The following is a 21,719-nucleotide window of genomic DNA, read 5'->3' on the forward strand; positions in this document are numbered from 1 at the left end:
CTGGGCACTGTCAGCAATTCTCTTACTAGAGTTTGCTTTTTTTTTTTCTTTTTTTGCTGTACAGAAAACTTTACTTCCCTTTTATACAACAAATGTTTCCAAAGAGAAACAAAACCTCAGTAGAGTGAAACACCAATTCTCCCAAATCCCAACAAATCCCAGCTCTATTTACTCACTACAGCATTAATGGGTACTACTTAATGTATAGGTATATCCAGATTGTGGGTCTTCCTTTTGTTTCATCAGTCACTGGTATTAGAATTAGGTATATGCAATATAAAATGCAGCCACACCTAGCCCTGAAACTGATATTTGCAGAGTTTTGAAAATCAATTGGTTATGAATGTGTTCCTGCTTTGGAGTGTTTTTTCTCTTTTTTTCTCTCTAGTTGAAGAGCAGATGCTATGGTTTTTTTTTAGTAGTTTGGTTTTTTTTAGGATCATTAAAATTCATGACTTACTGTGCCATCATCAAAGCTATTCCCTTGTAAACTCTGCTATTTTAAGTATGTTTAAGTAAGAATTACATCATGTAACTATGACATATTTTTGTCCTTTTCTCATTTGTATTAGTGGGCATAGGATATAAAAAGTTAGCATCTGGTGTTAACAAATTGAGCTGTGCTTTATTTTCTTCCTATATATATATATATATATATATATATATGTATATATAAATAAAAAAAAAATATATATATTTTTTTCCTGATAGGAATCAGTCACTGCATTTACATTTGAAGCACTATGGAGTGAATTGTGATGACTGGTTGTTACGTCTCATGTGTGGAGGAGTGGAGATAAGGACGATTTATGCAGCTCACAAGCAGGCAAAGGCTTGTCTCATTTCACGACTAAGCTGTGAGCGAGCAGGGACCAGGTTTAACGTCCGGGGAACCAACGATGATGGTCATGTTGCTAATTTTGTTGAAACAGAGCAGGTATGTCTGCACATTCACTTGGTGAGCTCAGTGTAAGTTTTTGTGGTGATGTTTTTTTTTTCTTCCCCAAACCCAACAGGTTATGAATCGAGTCTGTAACCAGCAGATATGAAAACAGTTCCTTTGCTGCTAAATGAGGGATCTAAGTAGGTTACATAATTCGCTGATCTTGGTTTTTAGTGTAGCTTAAGGTCAGGGCATGCGTGCGCCTAAGTTTCACTAGCTTAAGTAGATGTTACCCATCAGCTGAACTGCTGCTGTAGGTGGCCATACTTGCTTTTAGCTTGAGCTGTAGGTGTGCTTCTTTTAGCCTGAGCGAATTGTAAACATCAGCAAAAGAGACTTTGGCAGATACATGTTGCCTGGTGCCTGGGAAAGATAAAAGCATTCCTGTGGTTACTTAATATGGCTCAGAAAGGTAGTCTTTAAAGCCACCGTAATTCTGCTGCATTTGGTTGCATTTCCTTGCCCTTATTATTATACTGAAATGCAGGAAGCCATTAAATCATTCTTTCAGCTTTTTTTGCCCACTTCCTATGATAACCTAGTTACCAAGATGTTGTTCCTGCAAAAGTATTCATGAGAGTAGGTATTTTTGATTGACTCACTGCAAATCCTAGGTGACTTCAGTAGGATTTTATCTAGCTGGAGCTCTGCCCATGCACATCTAGTTTTGGGAGCGTAGTTAGAATGCTGTTCCTGTGGTTTCTCAGCACAAGCCTCCTTCAGATAATGTCGCTAGATGTCTGTGGCGTATCATCATCACACTGAGTTTCCTTTCCCTTATACTCAACAGACAATTGCATTTCATATTCTGGTGCACAAAATCTGTGCAGGTGTTCTGAGTAGGCTGCATTGTTATTTTCTGGGCACTGGTTTACATTTCAACTATTATGGGTCTTGTGATGTAGGAAACAAAAACTTTACAGGAAGCTATCAAGATTTCACAATAATTAGTTACTCTTAGTACCAAAGTCATTCAGGCCCAAGTAATAAAATCTTGCAATATTTTCTCAACCTTTCTGAACCGTGTTTCCACAGGAAGCATAGAAGTGCCAGAACTACTTATGAATTGTTCAAATCTGAAAGAGGAATAAGTGTGAGGAAAACAAATGGTGTTTTGCATGGTGGAATAGGCAGTGTGTAAATATATTTTGTTTACTGCATGTCTAGCTAAGGCTAACAAATTTAAAACCTCCATACATTCCCTAATGCCTAGTAATATTATGTGTTGGATTTTTTTCCTCAACAGGTAATATATTTAGATGATTCTGTGTCGTCTTTCATCCAGATTCGAGGGTCTGTTCCATTGTTTTGGGAGCAGCCAGGCCTGCAGGTAAGCAGGAGATGGATCTAATTATAATTCCTCCCCATGTGTTCTTAAGCATCATGGTGTAACTTCTAGGCTCTTCTGCAGTTAGCTACCCAGATGAGGTTGCCTTTGGAAGCAAGTTGATGCTGTTATTCAACATAGCAAATCTGCTACTTGAGTCTCTGAATGCTGTCTTGCATAAGTTTGAATGTCCATTAATTTGAGATGTTTTGTTTTTGAAGTTCTGAGATTTTCTGTTTTAATTTAAATAGCTGTTTCAAAATAGATTATCTAAGAGCATGCTCAGAGACTCATTCAGAGACTGAATTATTCTTCTGTAAGGTTTTTCAGGAAGTAACGAGTGCCAACAATATAGTTAAATCCCAGTTTTCTTGGAATAGGGATATCAGCAACTACTATTGGGATATAACTTTTATAGAGAGGTTTTTTTTTTTTTTTAAGTTCATGCTTCACAATTACTTTAGGTTCTTTAAGCTGGGCATATAAGCATGTTGCAATAGACCCTCTAAAACGTTTGTTGTTTTATTTTTTTTTCTTTTTACAAAAGTGAAATGAAACTTCAGGAAAGCCAATAAAAGAATGCTCATCATAGCAAACAATAAATTTGGGGGAGTTGGTTTAAGTAGCGTAACGAATTTTTAGGCCATCTTTAGACATTCAGGATTAAGTGGTCTTGGAAGAACAAGTCAAATGTGTTACGACAAATGGTTTAATGTTCGTGTTACAGGTGGGATCCCATCGTGTCAGAATGTCAAGGGGTTTTGAGGCGAACGCACCAGCTTTTGACAGGTGATGTCTTGAGATTTTGTGAAGGTGTTACGAACCTCTGATAAGTGATGTATCAATGTGCTGGGATGTATTATTTCAAGCAGGAGGCTTTGCCCATGCAAAAGTGTGATTCGCCAAAGCAGCAGAGTGTCTGGGAAATCTTTTCAAAAACTTTTGCAGGTTTTCTTGTGCCTTTGAGTGCTTTGTTGAAAAGTTTGAAGAAAATGTAAGACTGTGAAATGCTTCATTAAATGTAGAACAAAAATTATAGGCGCACATTGAACAATCCGTATTTGTCAGCTGCTGTTGTAGAAGTAAAATCTATACTTTGATTTTATTCTTAACACAACCATTTCACAACATTGTGATTTTAAGTACACGCATTTTGTCAAACAACTTTTTTGATGCTATTATCTGAGTTAAAGAGCCGTCAATTGTTATATGCTGTTATTGGATTACACTGGTTTGTATGGCCATGACATAACATAAGACTTGCCGGAGATATTAGAATCTCCACTATGTTTGTGTCAGTGTTCCACACGGTCATGTTAATTTTCAGCATGAGCATTTTCAGAAAATGAGTGTGGAATTGTTCTTCTGTTAACAGGCATTTCCGAACTCTTAAAAATTTATATGGCAAACAAATTATTGTGAATTTACTTGGGGCAAAAGAAGGGGAGCACATGCTCAGCAAAGCTTTTCAGGTAAGAATTATCTTTCTCTCATGGTGCTTTTCCGTGGAATTGGGATGTGTGCTATGAAGCTTTTACATAGCCTTTGAAAAATGAAATAAATACTGGTATACCCAGCAACAGCTACTGCATGGAGTTAAAGAAGTATCTATCCTAAAAGTACTGCTGAAGATAAATAGTGTGAATTTTTGAAAGCTATTTACAATTATGGCTTGATTGTGTGCAGACTGATGACTTTGCTGAAAAATTATCACATAGAAAATATTGAGAGATCTGCAGTTATTCTTACGTTTTGTGCTTGTTAGGCTTAATTGTAAAGGAAATCTTTTTTGCCCTGTAATGCTGGTAAATGATCCTTTGTGACTTTTCATAATATTGTATTCTTTTTTAAAATCTTCCCTTTTGAATTCTGGGGTATATTACTTAATATTTTTTAAAAATTACAAATTTTGCAATATAAATTTAAAATCTGCTTTGTGATTAAATTGGAGCTTTCGTTCAGAAGGCGTTCACTGTAGCTGGCCTGTGTTACAAATTCATGCTAGGTGCTTAAAAACAACTGTCACGTAGCAGTCCTCAGATTCTGCCAACATGAGCAGCCTTCTTTGAAGCCAGAGAACATTGCAGCAGCCATGTGTTGCTTTTCTTTTCCTTCTTCCCTTTCCCTTTGTATTACAGTAGTTGAATGTTTTAGGCCATTTGCTAGCATCTTTTCTGAATCCAGGCATCCTGGCAGGAGATGTTATTGTTTGCAGATGTGTATTGCTGTGTATTGATACAGCTCATGACTCTACCATTCCTCTATCACCAAAGGTTTTGTGAACAGTTTTATGATTTTTCAGGGAATTGAAGGGGAAATTTTACTCAAACTGTCCTCCACAGCAATTAAATTATTTGTCTGCTTTGTCTGTTATTTCTAAAATGGTGGGTATAGCGGAAGGGCTTAATAAAGGGAAATGTTTTAACAGGAGAAGCTGTCGTGTGTGTGATTGGTGATCCCTAGTATAGTAAGCAAAAAAAAACAAAACAACAAAACGCTATCTTGTTTGTGACAAGAGAAAAACAGAAACAAAGGTGAAATATTTGTCAGTTTTGAGTGGTTTGTTGCACAGTAGTGATAAAACAACGTAGAGGGCACAGAATATCTAATAAAACTGCTTTTAAAATGTTTAAATTCTTGTTTAGACTCTTGTTTAATCTCGTTTTACTTATGTTACTCCGTGATCATGTATTAGCATATTTATGTTCTTTTCTTCTCTATTTACAAAACCAGAGCCACTTAAAAGCATCTGAACATTCAGCTGATATAAAAATGGTGAACTTTGACTATCATCAAATGGTTAAAGGTGGAAAGGCAGAAAAACTGCACAGTGTGCTTAAGCCTCAAGTCCAGAAATTCTTAGAATGTGGATTTTTTTATTTTGATGGAAAGGAAGTTAAAAGGTTTGCATTTTCTTTCTTTCTTTCTTTTTTATTTTCCTGTGTATTTACTCAAATTAAGTTATGGTTCTGAGGTGCTTTCAACCTCGTAGCCAGAAGAGAAAAGTATTTCTGGTTATGTTATTGTATTTCTATTGTATACAAGATGATGATGTTCAGCAACTAAGTATGAATCACTTATTTTATTAAAACTTTGTCTTGCTCTGAATATGTTCTGAAAGGTCTTGATGGAAACAGCCTCTAAAGCATTGGTGGGATATGACTTAATTTCAGGTTCTTTGTTCTCTTGAACTCATCATTTTGTAAATGTGGTCAATTGTCCTTTTTCTTGAGTGTGCTCCTATAGGATTGAAGGATGAATGCTTTTCCCCATTCCTTGTATAACTTATTCATATTTTCCTCAGCAATGGAGCATGCTGTTTTCAGTTTGTTGTAAACGTCAATTTTTCAGTGCTACCTTCCTTGAAATTTCTTTATTTGGATTCCTGCCAGTTGACATATTTGGTTCTCCACAAAATGAGTCACTCACAATAGCCATATGAGTTTTAAATATAATACAATATAATACCTTCTTATTGTGTGATCTTTACCCAAGATAAATGAGTTCCAAAGGATTTCAAATAAGGTTTTGCAGCTGGGGAGAATTATTATTTGGGAAGCATCATATTGAGATGTGAGAAATGCATCTTACTGAGGTGCAAAAAACATATGTTGAAATGTCCTTATGGAAAAAAAAAAAAAAAAAGGAACAGTCAGCTATTCAGTAGCCTTGTAGGCAAGATTCATTACTGAGTTTTGATCAGCAATCTGTGCTTTTTGCAGATCACATAAGAACATACTGCTGATGTAGCAAATACAGCTAGTTGTAGAAGAGGCAAAGGTAGTCTAGTGAAACATTTTCAGCAGCTGATATTTGCTTTAAGTCACGCACTTCTAATTTTTTCATATTTTTAGCTCTAACTTCTGTTAAAGAAATAAATTCTTTCTAGCACTTGTGGAGGTATTGAGATATGCGATGGACAGTAAGCCAGTAGCATGACAGTAACTGCAGTTATAGTTATATCAGAATTCTGGGGCTCTATACCCTGTGGTAGCAGGGATGCATGCTGTATTTCATATATTCTTGTCCTTATTTCCCCTTTCTTCTTCCTAGAGCAAAGATCTCAGCAGGAAAAGGCAGGGCTAGGAATAGGCAATGTTCCTGCTCTTCTCCCCTTCACACCCTTCCTCCATTTAATTAACACCAGGGCGGAGCATTTCTGTGGGATTTTCCATGACAAGCGTTGAGTGAAGGGATGTTGCCATGGCCTGGGTTCTGTCTGCTGATACAGTGGGGGAGGAGAGAGTTCCAGTGCTGCTCTGCATCCTGACTTCACTGCGGGACTGTGTCCTGCAGGGGCAGGTTTCAGTAGACCTGAAGGTTAGATTTAGTAGAATGGTAGTTAGAGCACATACCCACCTCAAAACACTGTTTGTATTCTTAAAAAAGTTTTTAAAGCTTTTTTTTACTTTTGTTTTACATCCTAAAAATAGTGTAGCCCTATCACTTTGTGGGGCTATTCGATCTTGCCAGAGATCCAGATAGTATCATCACCTCTCAAAATGACTGACAGCAAAATAGGTTGTGATTTGTGATAGCTTTAAAATTACTTGAAGTTTATGGACCATCTCTATTGTAGAATGTGAGTTTTCCCTCTAATACTGATAGCAAGTTTCTATTTCAATAAAATATAGACATAGTAATGGAATAATCTCGACAAAGATTTTTCAGTATTTTCAACAATTTTCTGATTAGTTGTTCAAGCTGAGTAAATGTTATCAACCTTTACTAACTTAATTGGACAAAGGGGGTAGTGGGAATGACAAAAGATAGGAAAACCATAAATCACTGGGAGAACATCGGATGTTTATCCTCGTAGCCAGCCAAGAAGAATGTGAACATTGCCTAATATGACCCTTCTGAGAACTTTTTAGCAAAGATGAACAGGCTTCTTTCAAAGAAGGGGAGTGCTTTAGGGATCCTGATGGCATCAGTCATCTGTTTATCTAAAGGGAAGCGGTTTAATTTTCATTTGTGTTTGGGGAGGAAAAGTAAAGAGAGATTGAAATTGAATTTAAATTTATCACAAGTTGTTACTTTTATTAGGACAGTTCTTTTTATTTTTTCTTTGTTTATCATTTTTGTAATTATTTCTCTCAGAAGTTCTTACAAAATGTGTTAGCTAGATTATTTAAAAATGAAACTTACTCTTGCGTAACAGCTTAACCAAGAAAGCAGGGAGAACTGCAGAAAAACTTAAAGGCTCGTCTTATTTGCAGAAAACTGATTACTTTTGTGTAGTCAGTGCTGTTGCAAAATTACTGCTGTTATTGTAGCTAACCCTCTATTGCTGATGCATTTATAAATGCACTCAAGATGAGAGTAACAACGCAGTGACAGTGCTGTGATGTACTATTCTGGTTCAGATCTTAATGTCCCTGTCTCTGCTGATGATGTGCATTAAATGAGTTATTTCAGTTGTTTTCTGTTTCTGTCTCTCATTGTCCTTGGCACAGATCTCAAAGTGGTACTGTCAGAACAAACTGCTTGGACTGTCTGGATAGAACAAACAGCGTGCAGGCTTTCTTTGGCTTAGAGGTAGGAAAAATGATGTGCATTTCCAGATACAGAACTGTTCCTGATACTTCTGTAGGAAGTAGACTGTAAAAGTAGCTGTACCTTCCACATGATAGCTGAATAAAAATAAATGGTAAGGTGGCCTTTTGATTTATAGCATCGTACTCTCTTGTTTTGTGGGCAGCCAGCTCTTAGTTTGATGAAGCAGTAGTTGTGCGGTAATTGCGATTACACAACTGTCATGTAGCGTTATGAAAAACGCTTCACTCTTTGTTAAGTGTCAGTTTGTCTTTTAAGATAGAGGGTTGCAACTACAGAATAGGTAGTGGTGGTGTAGTCCTTCGCAAAACACTCACAGTTACTCCGTTAGAGTCACAGAATCCTTAGAGTTGGAAGGAACCTTTGAAGACTATCTAATCCAATGCAATGAACAGGGACATGCACAGCAGAATCAGGTGCCCAGGGCCTGATCCAGCCTCACCTTGAAAGTCTCCAGTGATGGAACATCAACCACATCTCTGGGCAACCTGTTCCAATGCCTCGCCACTGTCACTGTGAAAGACTATCCAACCTAAATCTACACTCTTAGAGCTTGAAACCATTTTCTCTTCTAAGAGATGAAGCTCTTCATAAGAGATTACAGTTCCCAGCATCTGCTAGTCCTCTCATCTTGTTTCCACATCTCTGTGCTGTGAATTCTTTGTAGAAGAATGTTGTGGTTGTAGCTTTGGCTACGGTCAGATTATGTAGTTCATCTCTACTGTGGGATTCAATTCTGTTACCAGGCTCTACTTCAATAAGTTGGCTTGCTATTGAAACACTGTGAAACATTACCTATTGGATTTTAATGATATTACAGTAGGATTTGTAGTGTAATAGAAAGTATAGTGTAGTACTCACACAGAAGACATAGATTTACAGCTCTACATTTGCCTTTGTAATACCTTTTAAGGAGCTGAATTAATAGTATTTTTTTTTCAGGCTAAGTATGTCAAACTTTTCCTTGGTGAGAGCTAAACTGTGATTTCTGCTAAAATTCTAAAATTCATTCATAAGCAGGAGAAATCTAAGTCCTACCAACTGCTTTCTTAATTTTAAAAGACTACCACTCTAAATCTTTTTTCTTTTTTTTTTTCCAATGATATATATTCTCTTGATTTGTGAACCGTGGACAAACAGCTGACATAACAAAATGAAATACACAATTCCTGGAATTTTTTTCCTCATTTATTTCTACTTTAATTCTCTCTACAAGTTCCTTTTCTGTCTGTTATTTGTTCCCATATAACTTTCAGAATACTGTCTGTACATAATTCTGTCTTCATCATTTTAGGCCCCTTCTCCTTGCCAGCGGACACTTCAAGGTGTTAAAAATGTTCTAAAACACTTAAAAGTAGCTTCTTCATTAGCTTTAATCATTAGTATTTATTTTCACTATTATGTTGTAATAGTAGCAACAAACTTAGTTGATTTTTTTTTTTCTAAGTAAACTTGATTCTGGGATTTTGGGAAAGGTACAGTAGTTCATTTCTATTTCCCTGGGCATAATGCTGTGTTTGAAATGTATTATTTTACATTTAAATGCATATATATATTTCATATATACCTATAATATAATTGCATTCAATGTAGAAGGCACAGTAAAAAAAAAAAAAAGAATTGAAGTATACTGACTGTAAGTGTGAAGATTGCGGTTTGTCAGATAAAAATTACACATGAAAACAGAATGAATGATAGCAGTCATTGCAGTTTCACTCATTGCAGAGCTCTGTTCATGTTGCATTCTGGTAATAGAGGTTCATGTGTTTGATAGTACACTTTATGTTGGGAAACATACATAGTCCTATTTCTAAAAGATTTAAATAGAAAGACTTAAGAATCAAAGCCAGCCTACCTTGTGACATGGCAATTTTTAGGTAAAAATGTTTAAGATTGTTGACATTTTCCTGTGTTTCTACCTGTTTTTAAAACAAAGTGAAATGCTGAAGCTAAAGCTCCAGATAGAATACAATTTAATAAACATGACACAGTATTTGTTCAGTATTATGTGTCTGGGTATAAAGCAAAGATTTTTTGGGGGGCGGTTGTATATATGCTCAAAGAATGTGATGTACTTTTTAATAAATGTATTAGAAAAACATTAAAGATCTTTCTCTTGCAAATGTTGCCTTCAACTGTTGCAGATGCTAACAAAACAACTGGAGGTGTTAGGATTAGCTGAGAAGCCTCAGCTGGTTACTCGCTTTCAGGAAGTTTTCCGATCCATGTGGTCTGTGAATGGAGATTCTGTCAGTAAAATTTATGCTGGGACTGGAGCCCTTGAAGGAAAAGCTAAGGTAAAGTGCATTGTATTTGAATCTTCATCAATTTCCAATGTTTGTCTATTTTTTTTAGATTCTTTCATGGATTTAAGAATTTTTTTTTTTTAAAGTGTGCTTTGGTTGTGATCTTAATAAGCCAGTGAATGGGGAAAAAGAAAAGCGTTTAATGAGAAAAGTTTGGTTATCTTGACAGCCAGATCTTGTGTCAGTACATCCTTTCTTAGCCATGCTCCTGCTTCCCAGATGATACTACCCTCTAGGAAAGGATGAGGCTCAAAACTTTGATTTCTTTTGATCATAGCTCTAAAAAATGTATATTCAAATCAGCTCTAATCTCTTTGTTTCAATTTTCTGTCTGTACCTCTGCCTTCTACTGTTTTAGTTTCATTCAGTGCATCTCCTTGTTTTTCAAATGTATTTCACTGCTCACTGTTGTCCATGCTTGTAGCATTTATTAACAGTGCTAAAATTCAGCAGGTTATGGTAAGGTATTTTTCCTGTGCATGCTCATCTAGCTATTGCTTTTTAGTTCTGCAATTACTGGAAAAACAATAACAACCGTCAGAACCATCAATTTCTGTTTCTGCTTTCCTTGTTATGGAATATTGTCCTACTTGGCACTGTCATACTCTGTTTCTCATCAGTTTGTTTTGTTTTGGTTGATGTGTGAGTGGTTCAAATTTCCTAATGCTTTCTCTTATTTCTCTTCTTAACAATGTTGCTTTTTTGTTTCTGTAATTCTCTACACGTAATACTTGTCAAGACAAAGAAAAAATGAACCATGATTATTATTACCCTTAGTTCCTTCAAGAATCTCTTCTCATACAATTCCTTTTATTCAAGAATACACTGCTTCTCATTACGTGATCTCTGTTCAACTCATTTCCATATATACTACGTATTCATAGTTGACTATTTTGTTTTCCACTGTTTCTTCATTTAAACCATATCAGGGTCTTTCTCTGCACAAATAGAAGGCATCACAAGTAAGCTACATTAAAAGAAAACAACTAAATGGGATTGTTGCTGATTCTGCCCTTAATTGGTGCATCAAGGCCTTCTCATTTGGTAGTTGCTCATGTTTTAGTATAGAATGGAATTTTGTTACTAAACACTTAGTTTTACTTTATGTCAATTAGACCCTCGGGAAAGCTACAGTAAGTACTTCATGGGGTGTTTCCCCTTCTCCTGACTTTTGCATTCAACCTTATTTGTTTCTTCTCCTAAATTAATACTTTTCCTGGTGATCATTAGACTACTTAAAATTTTTACTTTGTGACATGCATTTATTGTATTTGCACTTCAATTTTTAACGTGTAAAACTCAGAGTATGTTTACTCTGTTGTTTCTATAATAATACAGAATAGTCCATCGTTGTCACTGGGGTCCCAGTCCTGGTACAGCTGTCAGTGAGTACTAACTATACAGCTGTTAGGATTGTACTAACTATAGTATATTCAAAGGCAGCATCCCAGATAGAAATCTGTCAATTTGAAGAGGACCTCTAATACTTGCAAAGCCATCTGTTAGTTGCCATTCTTTCAGTGAAACTTGACCAGGTCACTGCTCAGTATTTCTGTAGGCACTCTGCTAATATATTTTAAATTTTTGTTTTCAAATTATTTTTCTCATTTCTCAAATGAAAGGTTTGTCAGTTTGATTCTTCAAAATCCAAGAGTACTTAGAAGTAAAAACATGGAAATTTGGGATAGGAGAGAATGTATTTTGACCTTAAGCATGTTAATGTACTGAAAAACAGTCCTTTTTTAAAGAATGATAATACTTATTACATCTAACTCCTTACCTACTCTTTCTTTTGCTCTCTCTGGGTTCCTTTCAATTAATTGCCTGATATGTGAATGGTGAGTGTGTTTTTTGGATCATGTCTTAAGTCGTTCATTTTCTGACAGAAAACAAGCAGCATCCTATTAAAATTCTGTTGCAATGGTATGCTCCCCACTTCATCCGCATCGTCTTACAAAATCATGCTGCTAATCTGCTACTACTTATCCTTGATAAAGGAGTAATTCCTTTTCTTGTTACGTAGCACAGTTCAATGAACTAACCAGTGGATTGATTTTGTAGTTTTCTTAAGCTTTTGTCTTTTTTTATACGTGCATTTAAGAGACCTCCATGAACAATGCAAATTGTAAACTTGAAGCATTTTTAATAATACTATAATACCATGCAGTATCCCTGATGGATTCTGATCTGTATTTCACATACATGCAATAGCATGTGTTTACACATGCTTTGCAGGTAAAATACATTTGTGTACATAAGATATGATAAGCCATGCAATCCAGAGAACATTTCTGTGCCTGTGGAGTCATTGTCAGTGATGTGCATGCAGTTTAACGCTGCTGGCTTTTGAGTTGAGTAGGATTCTGCATGACATGCTGTTTACATTAGCCTCTATAAGTCTGACCACAGCTACCATTTGTAGTACCAGCACATCTTTTGGAGACTCTTCTTTCAGGTTGCTAGACAGTGTTCTACTGGAGCACTATTCCATTGCACTGCTGGTGTGCAGTGCGTGCAATGACAGTGTCTTGGTACGTATGTAGCTATAGATTAGTGTGTATGTTCCTTCTGGGATACTGCATGAGACTTGCATGTTACTTTAAAACATTGAGAAGTCTTATTGAATTGAACCTATCCCTTCTGTAACGTGGATATTTCAGAATATGGATTCTGAATTAATATGCTCATATATACATACATACATATATACATATATATGTACATATATATACATATATACATACATACATATTCACGTATCGTGACACCTGGACTTAAGTGCTCGTTCATTTTTCACAATTTGGGGAAAAGCCCAAAATACTGTATCATGATCTAAACATGGCATTATATTGATTTAATTTTTGAAGACTAAGGGTTTAGGGGAAAAAAAAAATAATATATATATATATATTCCCCTTTCAGTAGAATTTTACTTAATAAACTGTAATCATCTGGTTCTTAGATGTACCTTGAAGATGTTAGTATGTGGCTTAGTGTTTTGGGGAAAAAAAAATGGATATAGTACAGTAGTCTCAGAAGGCTCTTATTTAACGGCAAGGGATGGAAACTGTCTTAGATTTAAAAATTATTAATGAGGTTAACAAAAATGTTACTGAATATTGCCAATGTTTTTATGAGCAATGTCCAACATAAAATATTTTATACGTATTCCTCCCTAACAGGCTGGAAAGCTGAAGGATGGTGCTCGTTCTGTGACCAGAACGATTCAAAATAACTTTTTTGATAGCTCCAAGCAGGAGGCCATTGATGTTTTGTTATTGGGAAATACCCTAAATAGTGATTTAGCAGATAAAGCACGGGCTCTCTTAACCACCAGCAGTTTACGCGGTATGTGTCTTTCAGGATTTTAATCTGTCTGATAACTAACTAGTTGGTGTAAGAAAGCTGTATGGAGTCTGTTTTTTCAAAGCAGTATTGGAAAGTGTAATAGCTTTTTTTATGTTCTGTTGGCTTATTAAACGGTAAAAGTTACTTCTCCTTGACTAATATTACCAAACTAACATGCTGCAGTAATTTGTTTACTGTTCATATTTTGTTCATATCTGGTGGTTTAATAGGAAAATATCTGGGGAGTGTGTTTCTCAAAACTTTACAGTAGTGCATGTGAGATAGGGTTTGTTCACACCTTCAGATCTGTTTATAGTAAGCGTTAGCTATGACAATTACATGCTGAATTTTGGGGAAAAGTAAATCAGTAAATCCTGGTTTGTTTTCAAAATGTTTAAAATATAATGGTTTTAAAAAATGTTTAAAAATGGTTGGTTGCTGAATGTCTTTCTTTAGTTCATCTGTCATGTCAGTGAAGAACTTCTCACTGTGGTGCTATACTAGATGCAAAACATTTATTTATTTATTTATTTATTTTGCTAACTTAAGAGTGCTTAATGATTGTATTTATCATTTCGGTTTCCCCCACTGAGGAGCAAAGAGGATTTTCCTAAGAGAAGAAAATTTAAAGTAATAGGAGCTATTAGAAAATTCCTGGTGAATGAGAATGAGTTTCCATCACAAAAAAAAAAATCTTTTTGTGTGTAAAGAGACCTTTCCCATGAACACGTGCACCACCAAAATATGTCAGGCAATGGGTGACATTCTGCACTAAAATCAGAGAGAGATTTCAATGAGAAGCTCTGCTTAGGCACAGTCATGTGGGGTTTGGAAGGTGGTTACCTGAATCTAGCTCACCTGATGAGAACGGGGCAATAGATCACAGAACCCTGCATTTCTAAACAGAGCCATAGGCTGTGCAATCCCCAGGAGTGCAGTCGTGTCCCATCCTTTTGAAACATGCAGGGAAGTAGCAAGTGATACAAGAAAACCCTTGCCCTGTTGTACTATACATCTTACGTTCATCTAAATTACTATGTGTAACCCGAAAGTCTTTTCCTCTCACTTTTTTTTTTTTTTTTAACCATATGATTTCATTTTGTAACTTTTCCTGCATCAGAAAATTGCCTCAAAGCTAATGGAAAGTCCTTCTTGTTCCTTCTCACTTTCTCTGTGAATGCAAGCTGGCCTTTTGATATTTGCAGCTCCTGTCAGTGGTAGAAGATGAGTCAGTCTTCACAGAGCATAAGGTCATTGCATTTTCTAGTAGGTGAGGTATAAGTAGGGCAAGAATGGAGACTTTGTCAATACTGTTGTGTAACTTTTTAGATTTTGCCGCATAAAAGATGTGCTTTAATTGATGTGAACAATTATGTATAATAAATTGTATATTATAGCATGTTCTCTCTGAATTTTTTTTTAAGGAATTGCCTGTTTGACTAATTCTTTTCTTGTTTCCTTCTTACTGCATCCGTAGTTTCAGAGCAATCATTACAATCAGGTATAGTATAGAAACTAAGCTGTAAATATCCAAGTAGCTGTTCTTCTCTGGCTTTTTTCTATGCCCGTTTGCATAATAGTTGGTCTTGGGCTCACATTTTCTCTGTATTATTTGGACCTGACGTTCCTATACCACAAAATTCTGTAATATAAGGAAGTCTCTTTAATGCAAAAGAAGTGAAAATGCAAGAAGTGGAAAAGGTTACAGTTGTGCTCGGGTTTGGATTATAAAAGCATACAGCCAGTTCTTGGTTGTTTTATTTTGTTTTATTTTTGCAAATGCTTTATTCTAGCTGTAGAGGAACTTGCATTTTTATCTGATTTGAGAGCTTCAGATTCTTGTTTTGTCAAACTGGTTGGTTTTTGGGGGCATATAAAGTAAAATTCTTTAGTACGATTTGTAATTTTGTTGCTTTGCCTTTAGAAGGCTCTACCTGCTTGAGTCCTTGCAGGAGACTGACTGTGTTAATCTCTCAGTGATGGCTTATGTTGTACAAGAATGATCTGAAATAATGTGCTGACACGTGCTTTTGTGGAGCAAAAGTATGAGCATAACTACTGAGATACAGTTACCTATGCATGCAACAGGAAAGAATTAGAGCATCTGTTTAGATAGAACTCTCTGTGAAGAGAAAACTCAAAGAGGGACCATCATAGTTAGCATCATGTCTCAAGATTAGGAGTTAATATCTTGACCATTGTTTTTTGGGCTTAAAATGAGATAGCGGCCAGTGGAAATTCTCCTTTCTGTTGTAACTCTGTCTGGTTACTCTATCTGGAGCTGCTCCATCTGAAGAGATGATTTGTATGCGCTTTGTATTTTTAAAGGAGGACTGTGAGTACTTCGCAGCTTCATCACCTCCTTGCTCCTAGAAACTATTAGTTAAAAAGCAAAATTCCTATTGTATATTCAGATTTTACTATATGCTGAGAAAACTTAACACAACGACCCAGAAACTGCTGTTTTAATTGAGTTCATTTTGTTACTTTTTGGAAGTAATTTTGGTGAAGCCAGATTTAGGTGCTTAGTTTCTAGGTGAGGGGAAAAAGTAGATACTCAATACCTGGGAAAATAAAGGGAAAAGAAGAGGGAGTGAAAACAGGAGGCTACTAAACTGGGAAAATTATTTGAACAATTATTTAGGAATTGTGGGTTTCTGCACAGTCTCCATGGAACTTGGATACTCAGGTAGTAGCCATGTGCCCCATGTACTGCAGAACGAATGGGGAGAATCCTTGCAAGAAGCACTTAAGAAGTTGTTGTTGACTTATTTTTTGTTGAGATACATCGGAAGCTCCTTATAAATGGCAAAGACTCAGTAGGACTTGTAAATGTAGATTTTTTTTTTTTTTTTTTAACTTACTGATATAATATTTTACTTTGGACTTCACCTGGATGCAGATTGCATATGGTGAAAAATGCCTGCCGTAATTTGGACATCGCAGCAAAAGAGTTCGGTTGCATTTTGAATTAATGTTTCTTTTGTGAAATTGATTTCCAAATGCGTACCTACTCAGTATGAACAGCAGTTACAACATTCTTGTTACAGTGAAACATACAATGTAATTTATTGGGTTATTGGTGTTGTAGAGTGGGACAACTGTTTCGTTAAAAGGGTAATCAGCTAGAAATGCGAAGGAAAATAAATGTATGCAGGATGCTCAGGAGCTCTGAAATACCATTGGCTTTCTCACTGTTTTGGAAAAAGGGGTGAAAATATCTTGGTTTTCCTTCATTATTCTCATTTTGAATGAAGAGTCATTCTCCAGTTTAGAAGTTTTTCTAGTGTAACAGTATCAATTTCATATCTGCAGTAAGCATGTTATCAGGTGCCTGATGAAGTTGCATTCTGTTCCACTCTGCTTTTTCACATTAGGGACTCGTTACAGCACCAGGAGTTAAGTAGGCAGTAATCTGATCTTGTGCGATAGGAAATGTGAATTATGTGGAGCAACTGTTCAAACTCAAAGTTAGTGCCAAAAGAAAAGGAAAAGGGGCTGAAGTGAAGAAGTCCAAGCTCAGTTTTTAAACTTGCTGGGAACACTACAAAGACTAATTTGTGCCTGTCTTTAGAGCCTCTCTGTGGTACCATTTTGTATTCCTTGGGTTCAGCTCACTTGTAGGGTGATTTGGGTACTTGCCTGCATTCTGGCTGCATCATTTCTTGGATTGGTTTCATTTCAGTGGTCAAGTGCTGGGATAATTTCTCTCTTTGACTCTCATTGGTGTTTGCAGCATTTGGTGGACTTCTTAACTTGACTGTTGCTTAGCATGTAGGTACTTCTGGTGGTAATCTTATGAAGGTGTGAGGTATTCTGCTGACTCCTTACAGTTTTGTTGACTTCATTTGCCTGGACTATGATAAGGAAATTAAATCGCAAACACAATCTGCTTGCGTTACTCTCAGCGATACCAGTCAGTTTGCTGGCTCTTGTGTGTGGTTACCCCACGTACAAACATATGATTGATTCAACAGTGTATTTATTCACAAATGTAACACAAAAATTTGACACTGCTCACTAGAAATCCTGTTTGGGGATCTGAGTGACGATAGTGTGCCTGGTAATTGACCATTTTGTCAGACACCACACAGTAGAGGAAAGAATTCTATCCAATGAAGTTTGCATGATTCTCATAAACTGATGACCGTGATGGTCTTACAAGCAGATAAATTAATTTTGCTTGAGTGCAGTGCAAGCAATAGTGTTCACATCTAAAGCAATTTCTTTCCTACTTTGACTAGAGAAAAAAAAAAAAAGCATAATTGAAAAGAGAGAGGTCTGTATATTTCAGGAAATATGTTTATAAAATATATATATAGTTCTTATGCAAATCTGTGAAGGGAATTTTGAAATCCCTGTAACTTCAATGTCTAAGCATTAAATATATACATTTCTCACAATGCCCTTTACAAGTAGGTCACTACTCTTTTTCCCATGTGTCACATAGTAAAAAGGCACAGAAAGGCTGAGATAAAAGAGAAGTTAGTTTTAAATCCTAGCCTACTTCCCTCATTAAAACAGAATTTCAGGGATTCAACTTACCTACGCAGCAATTTGGGTTTGTGGTTTAAAAAGAACATATTTTGATAAGATAATTTACCTTATCTGTTTTAGTGAATGGATCTACTTCGATCATTTTTTCATTTCAAGAAATTGTTTGTAAATTGTTGTGTTGATTAATGAGATTCTAATTTCATAAATGCAATCTGTGTAAATGAGATATCTGTGCTGGCATGTATTGGAAATAAATTTCCATAGGGATTATAGATAGGCTAGAGAATGATGGATGTGATATATGATGATATATTAATATATATATATTACTATATAGAGAAATGTAAATATATAGGTATGTATAGTAATACATATATACGCTATATATGTTATACCTATATAACATATGACTAAATTTTATGCTAATATGCATACTGTATAAAATGCATATAGTAATGTGTATTACTATATATGTAGCATGTATGAGTATATATATGTTACATAATATATAATTTTGAACAAATTATTACCATCTTTTATTCAGTCGGTATCCTACCTAGGCAAATAAAATGTCTACAAATGTACTTCACCTGGTGAAATGCTGCATCTATTTTGCTTTCTCACTTTTTAACTTTCTGTATGTCTATGCATGGTTTTATTGCTTTTTTTTTTTTTTTTTTTTTTTTTTTTTTTTTTTTTTTGGAAAAGATCTCATTGCCAAGTATTTTTGGGGAAAAAAAAGGGGGAAAAAAAGAAATCCTATATAAGAATAACGTATGTTTACATGTTTTTGCAGCATCTGTGAAAGTGCTGAAGAGTATGTGTGAAAACTTTTATAAGTTTGCAAAACCGAAGAAAGTTCGAGTCTGCGTTGGGACATGGAATGTCAATGGGGGGAAGCAGTTCCGAAGTATCGCCTTCAAAAATCAGACCCTCACTGACTGGCTTCTGGATGCACCAAGCATAGCTGGTATTCATGAATTTCAAGGTAAGATTTATAGACTGGCCTCTTTTTTCTCTTTTTTTTTTTTTTAATTGAAAGCTCTCTTTCTTAATTAGACCGTGAACATTAGAATAAAAATATGAGGTCTTGGTTCCAGAGTTAATCGTAACCAACAAGTGGCTTTTTCAATATTTAAATGCAGATCGAAGAAGCAAACCTGTAGACATATTTGCCATTGGATTTGAAGAAATGGTGGAGTTAAATGCAGGAAACATTGTGAATGCAAGGTAGGTGATAAAATCTATGCAAAATTAATTCCACTGACAGCTAGACTTAAGTATAATGCAATTTTTTCTCCGTAATTGTGAAGGTTAGGATTATTTTATGTTAATTTTGTATTCCTGTTCTCTCTGCCTGTGTCTGCGCTGAGACTTTAGAGTCATCTCAGCTTTTGTTAGTGAAGCTGTGAACACTTGAGATTACTCAAAATAATCTCAAGGATCCAAACAGTCAGTACCTGGTCATATTTTGGATTGTGCTGAAAAAGTTCAGTAGCCTCTGAGTTTTTTTGTGGTTTTTTTTTTTTTTTTTTTTTTTTTTTTTTTTTTTTTTTTTTGTTAAACACATTGAAAGAATTTCTGATGCTGGTGGATGCTGCAGTCTATGTGCCATCTTAAGTGCTGGGAGCAGTGGGTTCTGTGAAATCCCTTTCAAAAGCATGAGTTATTGGTATGCCTTTGTATACTGTCTGGCATCAAATTTTGGTCTATATAAAACAAGTGCATTCTCTTATACTGTCAGTCTTTGCTGTTGTCAAAAGCAGAAGTAACTTCTGAGCATAACTTGATCTATTTGCAGTTTGTTTTTAGCTCTGTCGTTCCATATGTTGTGTGTGTATGTTACTGTGGGATTTGGGTTGTGTTGTTTTTTGCTCCTGGTGAAGTGGGATATGAAAATATACCTTTGTCAGTTCTGGTTGATGATTGATGAAATCTTCATGTGTAATCTTAGGATTATATTCTAGGTCTATTTCTTTGTCCATTGTTTTGTTTGTCTGTTTTGCATGTTTTTCTGTTTTTTGTGAAGCTTAAATTCATCAGGGGAAAAAAAAAATCTAAAGCCTATTGCACTGTGTGCCTTTGCAAAAGCTTTTGTCCTGAGGACAAAGTGGCAGTTTGTTTCATCCGCTAATTTGCACTGTCTAGTTAGCAGTGCTTCTAGATCTGTCATTTTTTTCATGTATATCCTATGCTAGCTCTGAGAACCATAGTCATTATGTCTTCAAGGAAGTTTCTTCTTGATCTAAGACCACAGACGTGTGTTTTCCATATTTAACTGAACTCTAGGCTAGGAGGTAATTCCCAAGAAAAAATTTTACTCCTGTACTCTAGCCTCAGAGATATAGGAAAGAGTCCTGGTTTCTAAATAGTCCATGTTATTCTGAAAAGTGAGGCAACGTTTTGTGAGTTTCACTACAGTCTTCTAGGCTGCGACTCTGCTAGAAGGCAAATTCACTGCTTTGCTTTGACCTGATTTCCCAGGGTCTGGTTAAAATTACTGTATGAAGGTGATTGAATGAGAACAACACTCTCAATACCTGCTTAATTTCTTTTCTTGTAAAACTGGCACTTTTTATCTCACTGCTAGCACAACCAATCAGAAGCTCTGGGCTGCAGAACTGCAGAAGACCATATCAAGAGATTACAAGTATGTGCTGCTGGCTTCCGAGCAGTTAGTGGGCGTCTGCCTCTTTGTGTTCATCAGGCCCCAGCATGCTCCCTTTATCAGGTCAGTGAATGCACAGCTGTGCCCAGGGCTGGGTCACCTGCAGATTGTTGGGTATTGCACACTGATGTACAAGTATACTGAGAAATGTGTTGGGCTCCATGAGAGAGAACGAGCTGCTTAACTTCTTTTATTGTAGCTTTAAATTTCTCATCAGTTGACTAGAAGGCTTGAAAAGTGGAGGTGTTATGGTCCTGCTTGTTGACTTTTACTTAAAACAGTTCTGTGGCTTACTGCTGAAATAACAACGTGAAAATGTCATTTTTTCCCAAGGTAAGGTCCTATTGTTATCCTGTAGTTCCTTTACAAAGTATCTTTCAGGGATACAGTCCTCCTCAAACAGATGTAGAGCTGTTCATCCGGAGGGCAGCGGGCATGGAACAGGCTGCCCAGGGCTGTGGGCACAGCCCCCAGTGCAGGAATTCAAGGAGATCTGGACGGTGCTCTCAGACATAGGATTTCAATTTCAAATGGTGCTGTGTGGAGTTCAGAGTTGGCCTCAGCCATCCTTGTAGGACTCCTCCAGCTTTGGATGTTCTATGATTTTATGATCTGAAGGTTTAATGTTTGTTTAACTCTTTCAGAGATGTTGCTGTGGATACTGTAAAGACTGGCATGGGAGGAGCCACTGGTAATAAAGGTGCAGTAGCAATTCGGATGCTGTTTCATACATCCAGTCTTTGCTTTGTCTGCAGCCATTTTGCTGCAGGGCAATCACAAGTTAAAGAAAGAAATGAAGACTTCATAGAAATAGCTCGCAAGCTCAGTTTTCCAATGGTAAGCAATAGTGTTCAAATTCCTTAACTGAGAAATTAAACCCCTTGGAGATGCACCAGCAGCATCATTCAAAAGTTTGTTTTTCTCTTTTTTTCTTTTGTTTTTCTTCCCAAACGCCTTTGGGAAATATCCAACTTTCCTTGGATTATAGAGGTCTCAGAGATTAAAAATAAATTCCCCCAATTTTTGTTGAAATAGAAGATTAGAGAAAAATAGAGCTTCCCACAGTAATGACAA

At 36.1% G+C, this 21,719-nt stretch overlaps 1 protein-coding gene across 1 annotated transcript in view; it reads left to right on the plus strand.

The window, feature by feature from the left end:
• Positions 1 to 21,719, plus strand: part of SYNJ1 (synaptojanin 1) — a gene marked incomplete at both ends in the record, with an annotated part of 57,055 nt that overhangs the window by 13,487 nt on the left and 21,849 nt on the right. Inside the window, 13 exons of the mRNA XM_079543107.1 lie at positions 712 to 937; positions 2,190 to 2,273; positions 2,998 to 3,059; positions 3,646 to 3,742; positions 5,004 to 5,173; positions 7,727 to 7,808; positions 9,971 to 10,123; positions 13,315 to 13,480; positions 14,958 to 14,981; positions 18,774 to 18,965; positions 19,123 to 19,207; positions 20,568 to 20,708; positions 21,290 to 21,482. Of these exons, the coding sequence (XP_079399233.1) occupies positions 712 to 937; positions 2,190 to 2,273; positions 2,998 to 3,059; positions 3,646 to 3,742; positions 5,004 to 5,173; positions 7,727 to 7,808; positions 9,971 to 10,123; positions 13,315 to 13,480; positions 14,958 to 14,981; positions 18,774 to 18,965; positions 19,123 to 19,207; positions 20,568 to 20,708; positions 21,290 to 21,482 (1,675 nt within the window). The remainder of the gene's footprint in view (positions 1 to 711; positions 938 to 2,189; positions 2,274 to 2,997; positions 3,060 to 3,645; positions 3,743 to 5,003; positions 5,174 to 7,726; positions 7,809 to 9,970; positions 10,124 to 13,314; positions 13,481 to 14,957; positions 14,982 to 18,773; positions 18,966 to 19,122; positions 19,208 to 20,567; positions 20,709 to 21,289; positions 21,483 to 21,719) is intronic.

Source organism: Tetrao urogallus (genome assembly GCF_951394365.1).
Source record: "Tetrao urogallus genome assembly, chromosome: 1".
NCBI lineage: Eukaryota > Metazoa > Chordata > Aves > Galliformes > Phasianidae > Tetrao > Tetrao urogallus.